The 11,922-nt window shown below is 42.6% G+C and overlaps 1 protein-coding gene across 1 annotated transcript; it reads left to right on the top strand.

The window, feature by feature from the left end:
* The first annotated feature begins 294 nt into the window (after positions 1-294).
* On the top strand, positions 295-8,849 carry mag (myelin associated glycoprotein). The gene is made up of 11 exons (XM_079164938.1): positions 295-406; positions 1,449-1,524; positions 1,611-1,979; positions 2,154-2,450; positions 2,720-2,977; positions 4,700-4,960; positions 5,594-5,902; positions 6,656-6,755; positions 7,358-7,454; positions 7,728-7,781; positions 8,089-8,849. The coding sequence occupies exons 2-11, from the start codon at positions 1,479-1,481 to the stop codon at positions 8,245-8,247; spliced, it is 1,950 nt and encodes a 649-aa protein (XP_079021064.1). The 5' UTR covers positions 295-406; positions 1,449-1,478; the 3' UTR covers positions 8,248-8,849.
* The last annotated feature ends 3,073 nt before the right edge of the window (positions 8,850-11,922 follow it).

The following is an 11,922-nucleotide window of genomic DNA, read 5'->3' as shown; positions in this document are numbered from 1 at the left end:
AGTATCAGTTATCTGCTGATGACATGATGTGTGGTAGCTGGAGTTTGGTGTTGTGTCACAGCTCAGTCAACACAGTGAGTGTCATTCATTGGACGGGCTTACGTATGGCGACCGTAATGAGTGACTCCACCGAGGGGGAGCAAGCAGGTGCTGGATGACGCTGAGTTTGTGTGTCATTGTGTCACTTACCACGGCTCCGTGAGAGCGAGTGGGCTGTGAGTGATGTCACCGCATGATGATGATGCTGATGCTGATGTCACCCCCCCGCCCCCCCCCCCCCTCCTTTCTTGTTCTTACAGAGAAGAAGGCTGTCAAGCTGTCTGGGTGTGAGTGATCACCCTCTAGTGGAGCTGCTGAAAAGCTGTCCTGCAGAGCTTCTGTCTGTTTCTTTCATCAGCATTTCAAGGTAAAACCTCAGTTAAAAGTCACAGTACAGGTTTTTTTTAAAATAAAAAGATACTAAAAATATCTTTCAATTGAGTTTCTTTTATTTAAAAAAAAGGAGTTTGGGAGTTTTTCCTGAATCTATGTGAGGGTCGTGTGACAGATGATGTCGTATGTGCACAGATTGTAAAGCCCTCTGATGCAAATTTGTGTTTTTGGGCTATACAAAATAAAATGAATTGAATTGACTTGAATTGATCTGTAGCTGAAATAAAATGTAAATAGCTAGAGTTACAGCTAAGTATCTGAATAGTTAAGTTACATATACTTACACTGAAATAGCAAATGGACAAAGATTGGTACAGAAATACTAATTCACAAACTAACTCAGACTACAAGCAGCTACTTGAGGATACTGGAATACATTCAAAACCCTTCACATATTTCAAAATGGAAACAGGTCAAAATAGCTCATTTAAGCTGGGAAAAAGCAACTATTACCATTCAGTGGAGAGCGCCTGATGTTTAGGGAGTTTCAGTTTCTTCACCATCTATAACAATGGGACATCTCTGATGTTATTTTGGTAATTTGGTATTGCAACATGCAACATTTCTGTCACTTGATCCAGTTATTTAGGCTGTGTAACATGGTCCATAATGTGCAGTTTGAAACACAATATTGGATGGAAAAGAGAAATATAATTCTTATGCTGTTGATATTAACAAAGAAAGAAAAAAGGATCAAAGAGTCCAATGTTGGTGATTAGTGATTCAGTAAAAAGGACGAGCAAATTGTACAACCTTTGGGACTTTCAAGTATTTTAAAAATCTACAGTCCTAGAGGTCAAAACCGAGTTGTTTTTCTCAAATGTTTAAAAGATTCTTTAAAAAAACGTTAAAAGGTTCTTGGTGGTTTGGCTACCATGAAACATTTTGAGTATTTGTGTGATTCTTAGAGGTAGATGTAGTCTCTGAGTCACGCAGCAAACAACACATTTCATTTTCATTTTTTTTTTCTCTTGATGATGCATTTGCTGTGACTGACAGGATCTTATGTGTTCCAGAGGTCTATGGTCCAACGTTGAGCAGAGACCATGTGGTGTTTGGAGCTGCTCTTACCACTGCTGTTACTCATCAACGGTAAATACATTCCACAGTTCCGTTGTAACTCACACTTCTCACTATGCATGCGGCGATGTTTCACTTTGTGTCTGATCTCCTCTCAGATGGCAGTTGCCAGTGGAACGTTTGGGTACCTCGGGACATCTCGGCCATGACAAACTCCTGTGTGGTCATCCCGTGCACCTTCATGTATCCGTCTGGTATCAGGCCGTACCGTGGCACTCACGGTATCTGGTACTTCGGCCAGCCGTACCCTCAGCTCTTCCCTCCTGTTGTCTTCAAATCACGCACAGACGTCGTGCACGAGAGCTACACGGGCCGCACCAAGCTGCTGGGTGACCTGCACCAGAGGAACTGCACTCTGCTCATCAACAACATCGGCACGGAGCACTCAGGGAGATATTACTTTCGTGCTGACCTCGGTGGAGCCAACATGTATACGTACCCAGACTTCTCTGAGCTCAAAGTCCTCGGTAAGTCACTGATCAGAGTGGAGTATACGTTAAAACTGTAACAAATTTCATTTTTAAGGATACTGTTATATTTCATTGATTGGAACAATATCTTTTCTCTAGTTCTTTGCTTAACTTTACTAATACAGTTCCTCTTACTGTCATTGAGAAATCAACTAATTTGCTGTCCACCAGATCAACCCAACATCGACGTCCCAGAGGAGATCGTCAGCGATGAGAGTCTGGAGCTGACATGCTACGCTCCAGACAACTGCCCCGACATGACTCCAGAGATCCAGTGGATGTACACCGACTACCTGCCCGACCCGGAGTTCAGCTCCGACTCCCTGGAGGAGAGCAACACAGCGGTACTCTCCAGCACGCTCACCTTCACACCCAGACCCATGCACAACGGGCAGCTCCTGGGCTGCAGGGTCTACTACCCCAACACCACACTGGTCTACGAGAGGCTCATCTCTCTCGACGTCAAGTGTAAGTTAAAATGCACCTCACACTATAAGGCCAATAAGAAGTGATGATGCTTTTCCAAGTTCAAAGTCCTTTGTGGAGTGAATTTAAGGTGTCCCAAACTGGAACCGTATCCTGTTTAGTGTTTACGTCATGCATGCATATATTTTTTATATTCTATTCTATGTTGCATAATCTATTTCAGCAGGAAAAATCCACCCATTGTTTTTTAAGGCTGTCATTCAGTGTTGTCCAAACAATAATTAAATTCTCCACCTTACATTCCGCCCCAGATGCTCCACGCGCTGTGTGGGTGAACGTGTCCTCAGAGGTGATGGAGGGCAGCTCTGTGATGCTGCACTGCGAGGTGGACAGTAACCCTCATTCCAGGATCTCCTGGATGTTCGGAGACCAGGAGCTGCTGTGGGACACGGCGTCCAACGTCTCCCTCTCTCTGGACGATTTGACGCCTGCGCAGGAGGGAATCTACACCTGCATCGGGGACAATGGCTACGGCATCATGAACACCTCCCTGTACCTGGCTGTCAAGTGTAAGTCTCTGAGACAATTCCAACATTCATATTGTACATACTGTATACGATTAGTATGTAGTAGGAAATGAGGAAACAGTAAATTGCATTTTTAGATGATGATTTAAAATTAGTTAGCTTGAATACAATGTGACGCTTAAAAGTTTCCAGCTTGCATCTGGGTGAAGGACAGAAGCTGGAACAGCTACAATGGAACAGGGAACAAATGAAAACAGAAACTTCTCCAATCACCCTTTAGTTGCTTTTGATACGGATGCTCAGTGTTTAACAAAACTATCCTGCATCCACCAATAAATCAATATCCACCGCAGAGCTTCGGAGCCAAGAGAAGGAAATGGCGAAATAACAAAGAAGTGTGTTGGACAATATTGTGGAATAAAAAAAATTTAGCTGTGTCCCAAATCCATAACATACTAATGGTACCATAAATCAATGTACTTTTTTTGTTTTGTACAAACACAGGACGACACAAGACATGATCAGACTGTGACCTTAAAATACCACTGCCAGATATTAAACTTCACAAGAAAAAAACAAATCTGTTACTTTTTGCATTTTGTGACACAATAGTTTTGATCAATAACGTATAAAAACATCAACTGGATTTAGTGTTCAAACTCACACTATTTAGTAAACTTTCTTTTTTTCCTGTGTGCTACATACTCAAAACCTGCTGATCATTGGTCTGGAACTGGGACACAGCTCATGAGTGCTTTGACCATCCTCTTGAATAGCTCGTCTAGGTTGTAGGAGTAATGTGTTACAAGAGCCAGAAATCTCTGCCCTAAGTAATCATTTAACATTTACATTTATTAAAACGCATATATATGTTACACAGAAGCAGATAACATCCCTCTGTTTGTAAGCTGCTCAACATTAAAGTATCGTCAATATAAAAAAAGAAAAATCCCAATGTATGAAATGAAAATGTGAAAACCACATGAAAGGGGTCGCTCACAACGATGAACCAAAACACAATTATCCCCCAAATGGAGCGTTATGGTGAGTTTTAGCTCAAGGGTCTAAAAGTTCACTCGCACTAACCTGCTCAACACTAAACAGCAGAAAGACACAGTTGGCACATAGCTGGTGAACACAGTGGGGCGTCTAGCTGCTAAAGAGCCAGATATTTCACTCAGGACAGGGGTGTCAAACATACGGCCTGACCCGCCACGTCATTTTATGTGGCCAGCGAATCCGCCAGCAAAAAAAAAAAAATTTAAAAGTCGGACAATTTACAAATATCCGTTGTATCGCGCACGGCGGAGCTCCTCCCCGATCCGCGCGCGCACACCTCCACCAGCGTATGTGGCAGCAGCAGCAGCAGCAGCCCCCCTCCCTGCCGACAACCGGCCCTTTGGGGGCAACCATGATGCTGATGCGGCCCCAGAGCGACAATGAGTTTGACACCCCTGACTCAGGAGTTGGTAGAGACCCATAACAGAGACCCAATGGGCTTACATTAGATGACCAGCAACAAGACTCCAAATGAACGATTATGTTGCTCTGAAGCTGCTTTAACTGTTTTCGCACAAGTTCACTAAACAGGCGTTGTCGGTGTTTCCACAGCCCCCAAGTGGCCAAAAAAAAAAAATGATTACAAAATGTTGTCGTTGATATTAAAGAGGTAGAGGTAAGGTGTATGTTTACCTGTGTAAATAATAAAGAGACGTTCACAAATTTGAATAAAAAAATTTAAAAAAACGCAACATTTTTTTGCAGACCCTCCCCGCGAGCCAGTGGTGAACGACTCTATGACGGTGCAGGAGGGATCCTCACTGGCTCTGCACTGTAGCACCCAGGGCAGCCCGGCCCCAACACTCACCTGGCTGAAGGACGGGGAGCTGGTGGGCACCATCACCGCTGACGAGCTGTCGGTGCTGCAGATCGTAGAGATCACACCGCAGGGAGACGGACAGTACCGCTGCCTGGCCGAGAACGAGCACGGAAGAGCCAGCAGCTCCTTCAACATCACTGTTGAGTGTGAGTGTTTCACTCACCTGCATTTCACACCACGGTAGTGTAAAGAAGTAGGACGTAGAATGATGAACGACCTGCAGGTCTCGTCTCGTTTAGGATCCTAGTAGCCTGAGGGTAGAAACTCTTCCTGAGCCTCTCAGTGATAACCTGGTGTATCTGGTACCTTCTTCCTAATCTCAACAGAGAGAAAAGGCTGTTATCTGGATCTTTGGGATCCATAATTATATTCCTAGTCTTACTCTTGGTGTAAATATCCTGCAGGGTAGAGCACCGCCTTTTGTATGTTCAGCCAAACTAACCACTGTTTGCATGGCCTTGCGGTCCTGTTCGGTGCTGTTTCCGTACCAGGTAGTGGTGTTTCCTGTCACGACACTCTCAAGGGTGCAGAAGTAGAAATCCCTCAGAATTTTAGGCGATGCACAGAATTTGTACCCAGAAGAGTTTGAGGTGGCTGACGATACCAAGGGGTGTTCCTTGATTTTAATTGTTGGCTGCCGATGGTCTCAAAGCGAGAATAACAATTTGACAATTGACAAGAAGCAGCATAACTGAGAAGAAAAATATATGTTTCGTATTGTATGTTTTCATATTCAGTGCTGTTATTGTAGCTCTTTCCTCTGCTGCCTCCTTTAATAGATGCTCCGGTCCTCCTGGAGGAGTCAAAGTGCACTGTGGTGAGGGAGGGTGTCCAGTGTGTCTGCATGGCCACAGGAAACCCTGAACCCACCATCGAGTTCTATCTGCCCGACCTGAACATCACCATCAACGAAACGGATGGCCGGTACAACTTTTACACGCACACAGATGGACATACCTCCACGGGGATGATCAAGCTGCGGGAGAAAGGCGAGCGCGTCGACAACGGCGGCCCTGCCGTCAACGTCCACTGCAGCACCTACAACATGTACGGAAGAGAGAGCGTACACCTGGAGCTACAGCAGGAGAGTGAGTTGAGAATATCTATTTATTTAGTTATTGTCAAAAAATCCCATGAACAGCAGATTGATCCTAATAACAAGTTTTGTCCATGTAGCCAAATCCTGATATATCCGATTTCTCTGTGCCAATGAGTTCCATTGTCGTCACGCTCACTGTTGCACTGTGACATGTTCCTTGTGCATCTCTGAATTCTCCTCAGCAACTCTATTCTCTGATCCAACCAGGACTACATTTAAAAAAAAGAAATAGCAAAATATTTGTATTACTAATTTGAAAATACTTATTGTGACTACTTCACTTCAATGTGCACTACTGTTTACTGTTACTGTTTGCTCTTGTGGGATTGGTCTGAAACCTGCATAACATATTCTTATTTTCTTGGGTTAATGGGATTATGACAATAAGAAAAATATAGATCATGACGTCAGCCTCGTCCTTTAAATTCTCCATTCTTCATAAAAGTACATAAAAAACATTGTAAACGTTTGATTGTGTTTTTGGACTCCAGCATTGAAATGCTACTCATATGCTCTTCCCCTTACTATGTATAGTCTTCTCATTGGTCAAGCAAACAGCTTTTTACCCTAAATTGATGCAATCATGCTGTGTTTAAGTGAACAGTCCCTTAATGTTTTGTAGGCTACATATTGGAGGTTTAAAATGGCGTCTTCCTCTTCCCAATGCTCTTCTTTTCCTTGTATGATGTCCTCTTGTTGTGCAGTTTAATGTGAATGCCCTCATTTCAATCTTTGTTTTCAGAAAAGTACATGATGGCAGTTATAGTTGGCACCATTGGAGGAGTGGCGGTCATAGCCTTCATCATCGCAGCAGTGAGATACGTTGGCCACAACAACAAAAAGTGAGTATGAATGACAAACTAATGGCGAGGCGGAAGTAGTCATTTTCCTCACTAAATATTTACTGAAATCCAAGGAAACACTTAAGCCTAGTCATCCATTCTAAAACACATTGACGCACATTGTATATGAGTGAATGTGGGATTTCTGTGGACGTGAGAACCATTTCTCCAGAGCAATTTAGCAGTTTATTTGCCAAGAGATCCTTGAAGATCCACATTGGTTGCCTTGTGAAGTGGGTTAGCGAGCTGGACTAACCTTATATTTTGCAGGCCAGATTCCCTGCTCTGACACCGCTTCTGTATCCTTGACCTGCTAAGCTAAATAAAACCCAGGTAGCCCTCTTAACCAAGTTGCTTTATTTTAGCCTCGAGGCATATTTGGACCCCGAAATTTGCACGCTTTCCCTGACAAATCACCCCTGAAGTTGGGTGTGAGCTCAGCGACTAAACCCATTGAAATAACCACGTCACTCACTACCACATTTGGCCTCCAGCATAACCTTACAGAGCTTGTCGTTTTAAAATGGATGCCCAGGCTTGGCGTGTCGCCCTGCATTAGTGGCAGTCGAGACCGAGTCTGATCATGTGACTCCGTCCCCCAGAGAGAATGGCAACCCTAGGCAGGACGTGGTCCTGGAGAACCCAGCTTTGTACTACAGCGCAGTCAAGAAGGACAAACAAAATCTGAGGAAGAAAGTGGTGAGACATGCTGATGTCAATGATCATGATTATGATGGAGGATGGGTTGGCTGACCATTCTCAAATTGTTTGGGGTTTCAGTTTTGTGTAATGCAACACGTTGTAAATTATGAGACCCCATTGTGACCCCTGAAAATATGGTAATAGAAGGATTCTCTCCCACTACCAGTCCAGTAGCTCCAACCATGACCTTTCCAAACACTGTTTTCTCTTGCTTTCATCGCTTCTCTGCGTTTTTCTGTCTGTTTTTTCTCTCCCCTAACTCTTGCACAGCTTAAGACAGAGCTGTTGGGCTCAAAGTTTAACTCCATTCTAGAGGAGACTACGGTAAGGTTCCTAAACAAATCCCCATTAAAAAAAAACACAAACCTCAGTGACAGATGCATCTGCTCGCATATCAGCTTCTGTGTTCTGTACACTGCCGTTTGTTTCCGAATCTGCCTTCTGCATGGCTGCCTCATTGCTAATACGAATTGCCCCGACTAACAAGAAACATCTCAGTCTCCTTGTCAACTGTCGACCAGTAACCAGTAACCTCTTTTCTTTATGTCGTCTGTCGCGCTACTCTGTCATCTGAGTCGTCACCGGCAGCTTGCCAGTGATTTGTGCCGCTGATCGGTCCTTGTGTCCGCAGGGAGAAGACGGCGATTATCAACCTGTGGGCTCTATGGCAGGACTGGAGAGGCAAGAGCTGAATTACGCTGCGCTGGAGTTTATCGGGGCCAGGCCCAGGGAGGGGGCCTCAGGGAGGGGGGATGATGGCAGCAACTACTCGGAAATCAAAGCCAAATGAATCGCAATCCTTCCCTGATCCCTCGGCTATGCGAGATGCAGTGGCAGCCCCAACACATGTTCTGCCCCATATACTGTGTAATAACCCCCCATCCTCTACTGGATTTCCCCCTGCATTTAGTGACTCCTTGTTTCTTATTCCCCGCCCCTCCTCCATTGGACGCCCCTTCACATGCCATCATTTGGGAAAACTTGTACTTTTTTGGGTCAGAGCATGACCCACTGGACAATGTCAAAGAAATAAAACGTCTCGCCTCAATTGTAGTACATGGGCTCTAAAACATGCAGTGTTAACCAGCGACCGTGGTTTTGTTGCTTTCTACATGTTCTTCCTCGTGATTGTTGATGTTATTGTCAAACGACAGACGTCTAAGCGCTCACATCTGTCTCACTATTTGCTCTACACCTGTCTCTTATAACCGTCACTGTGTCTGCTGCCAGTCGAAGCATCAGGGCAAGGAGTTCCTGCGCTTTTTGTTTTCTTATATTCATGTTTGTGTCTATCAGCAGAGAGCAAATCTCTCTTCTCTCTTTCCTTTGGTTAATTACATCCCGAGAGGAAAACCGTCTTAGGCGAGAGATGGAAACGCATGTCAGCATCCTGTTGCCACATACTTGTTTTTTCATTGTGTGCTGTGACTCGTTGGCCTCTCATAATAGATGAAAAAAAATGTCACCATCACTTTTGATAATAATCGGAAAAGTTTTGTAAATTCAAATGGTACACTGCCCAGTTCTGAAGAAATTCCACAGCTTCTTTAAAACATTTTCCAGTTATCTGAGGAATGTATTGAGATTTTGGGGGATTTCTCCTTAAAGCATGGGTTCTAGCTGTTTGATTGATCTGGAAAATACAGACCTAAAGCACAAAATATGTAAGCGCGAGTGGCCAAAGTGTTATCTCTTTTAGACAATGTGTGTGTGTATATAAGTGTGTGTGTGTCTGTGTGTGTGTGTGTGTGTGTGTGTGTGTGTGTGTTCAAATAGTGCTGAAAGATCATAGGACACTGATCACTGATCATCACTGGGGTCTTTGTGAAGTTTGAGCATCACTTCACTTGAGAAGTTGAGGCTTTATTCTCACGATTGCATCAGATGTTTGAATGACAAACATGGTTGTGCTATTCAAAGACATTTGATGAACCTGTGATGTAATATCAAAGCGTACTAATGGTCTAACGTGACAATGATGGTGTCAGTAATATATATTAATAAGATGTTTATTGACAGGGAATGGATGCCAGTATGTACAGTAAATACCCTGCATGACTGTTTTGCCAGCAGGCACAAATATAAATATTAAATTATGGACAAAAGCCAGTGTGAAACCCTGTTATACATCATACAAAAAGTTTTGGCTGGACTCTGTCTTAATGAGTTTAGTGAATAGTATCAACCTCTAACTAGTGTGCACTAAGTCAAATCAGAGGCTGCGCTTACATGCAGGGAGTGACCTTCTTATTTACTGTGATTGCGGTTGATTGGAAGTTCGATACCTGCTAGAATTAGCTATCTTTTCTATGAAACCTCAAAAAGGGAACTCCATCAATTAATATTGTACGCCCATTGAATTAGATGACTCTGTAGAGGCATAAAGCAAAGGTCAAGGTGTCTTGACTTGAACTCCATAGTATGGGTCAAGTTCCAAAGGAACTGGGTCCTACATTGCCCACAATGCAACCAAAAGCATGTTTTTGATAGACCCTCCACATCTGGTAAACGCCCGTCTTTCATACTCCATGCACTTAGTTTATAATACTGTGTTTTTTCAGACTATATAAAGGTTCTCCAGAGTGGCATTATCGTAGAACAGTTTTCACAGGCTGAGCTGTACTGTACTGCCCATGACAAATACCAGTGAGTCAGTGGAGTTCCCCTTTAATTTTTGCGAATAGTCTCAACCCACCAATGAAGCCACCACTGCGCTTCCTCCACCTCTCCCCTCCTTTGCATCACGTCTTACAGGTCATACGTCACTGCTGAAAAATAACTCATCGACACACTGCAACCTAAACTGACTAACATGGTCTGCCGTTTTGAATAAGACAACGGGTCATGATTGATTGATATTTTTAATAGCTCTGTTTTCACATCCATTCAATTACGTATGTAGTGAAAACGCAAATTTATATCTACTGTGTATTGTATGTTCGATTGTTTTAACAATGTAAGTCATGAACAATAATCTTGTCCTCGAAATTAATTGTGCAACGAATGAGCTCGTCAGTTTTCTCCGCAAGAAATGATTTCTAAAATTCTGAAAGTAATGTCCATAATTTGACTCTCCAAAATCATCTGCAACAGTGTGTTGAACATCAAGTATACAACTCGTACACTGATTTTCTCCTAAACAGATGTTACGTTGCATGTATTGATGTCGATAGAAGGCTTGAGTGGGAAATAAATTCTAGCTAGAGCTGTGCAATGATCTCTTCTTGGAGATTGAAAGTACTTTTGATACACATGCTCTGACTAAGGCTTTATAAATGTATGTTATGAAACGACGCCGCTCTGTGGCACTCTCATTTAAAATGATGGATTAAGTGAATCAAGGCAGCAGCGTGTCTCTGTGAGCTGTTTCCAATTGATTCTACAATCAGTAGGAGTACAAAATACAGCAAACACCTCTCACTGTGCTAACTCCATACATGGGTAGACTGTTCAGCAGTAATGGCAATATGAAAACAAAAATTACACTACGAGGAGTATTTCAGTTTAATCTGTTCACATGAACCCAAACAAACCTCTCTGCCAAAACCCCAGTTTTAGTAAACGGTGTTGATGAAGCCTCAGGTGTGTGTATGGCACAGGGCAAAGCAAGATGATAAGGCTAAGATGTATAGGATGATTCTTCTGGCATCAAAACATACCCATGATGCTGTGCGAAGGGAAGGAATCTCTGTCACTATTTTAGTTGTCATGTAACAGTTACTTTTGTAACAGACAATTTGATGCAGGTTTTCCATTCTAAAAAGATATTTTACCTCTATATTGGAATAAAATGTTTGGAAAGCTTGATTTTGTTCAGTTATGTTTGAAGTATTATAATTAAAAATGCACAGTGCAGACAAACCTGCAGGTCGACACCAAATGTGGTATGTGATGCAAAAAGCTAGTTTTGAGCTTTACTTACACACTTCAAGCAATTAGTTTTATTATGACAATGTTCTGTTGACTTAATGATGGAAATGCTGGCTAGCATTATTAAATTGCCTGTATGCTCAAAGTCAATAACCAGTTCCTTTCTTTGAAAGCCTCATGGGGGGGGGGGGGGGGGGGATTTTGTTTAATTTTTTTGTAGAAATATCAAATATGTGTTACCTAATCTTTTGTCAAAGTGTGTTGTAAAGGAAATGTGTATGTCATATACTTGGTAATCATAATGATCATTATGGAGATTTTTTGTTTTCAACATATCTGTTTGACACAGTAATTCAGATCAGGGTTTAATGACAGTAGGATTCCTACAATGTTCTAGTTTGCTTGCTCTTTTATTTTAAACAAGTCTTTCACGCCTCAAGCAAATTCATCTGTCTTCAGTTCCATGCAAACATAAATAAAATGAAAACAACACAAACTGGAAAAAGTTTGTTATTGATAGAAAACAAACTGTGAACCATCTATTTCTCATGTTGTCTCTTTCCATTGTTTTGCAAAGCAACATCACCCTTATGAA

Source organism: Pholis gunnellus (genome assembly GCF_910591455.1).
Source record: "Pholis gunnellus genome assembly, chromosome: 8".
NCBI lineage: Eukaryota > Metazoa > Chordata > Actinopteri > Perciformes > Pholidae > Pholis > Pholis gunnellus.
The sequence above is the reverse complement of the archived record's forward strand: the minus strand, read 5'-3'. Positions and strand labels throughout refer to the sequence as shown.

What these genes read in the sequence shown, in the direction of transcription:
- mag (XM_079164938.1), top strand. Translation starts at nt 1,479, where the DNA reads ATGTGGTGTTTGGAGCTGCTCTTACCACTGCTGTTACTCATCAACG. An exon ending in CCTGTACCTGGCTGTCAAGT is followed by an intron (nt 2,978 to 4,699) that starts GTAAGTCTCTGA and finishes ATTTTTTTGCAG; the next exon opens with ACCCTCCCCGCGAGCCAGTG. An exon ending in CCATTCTAGAGGAGACTACG is followed by an intron (nt 7,782 to 8,088) that starts GTAAGGTTCCTA and finishes TTGTGTCCGCAG; the next exon opens with GGAGAAGACGGCGATTATCA.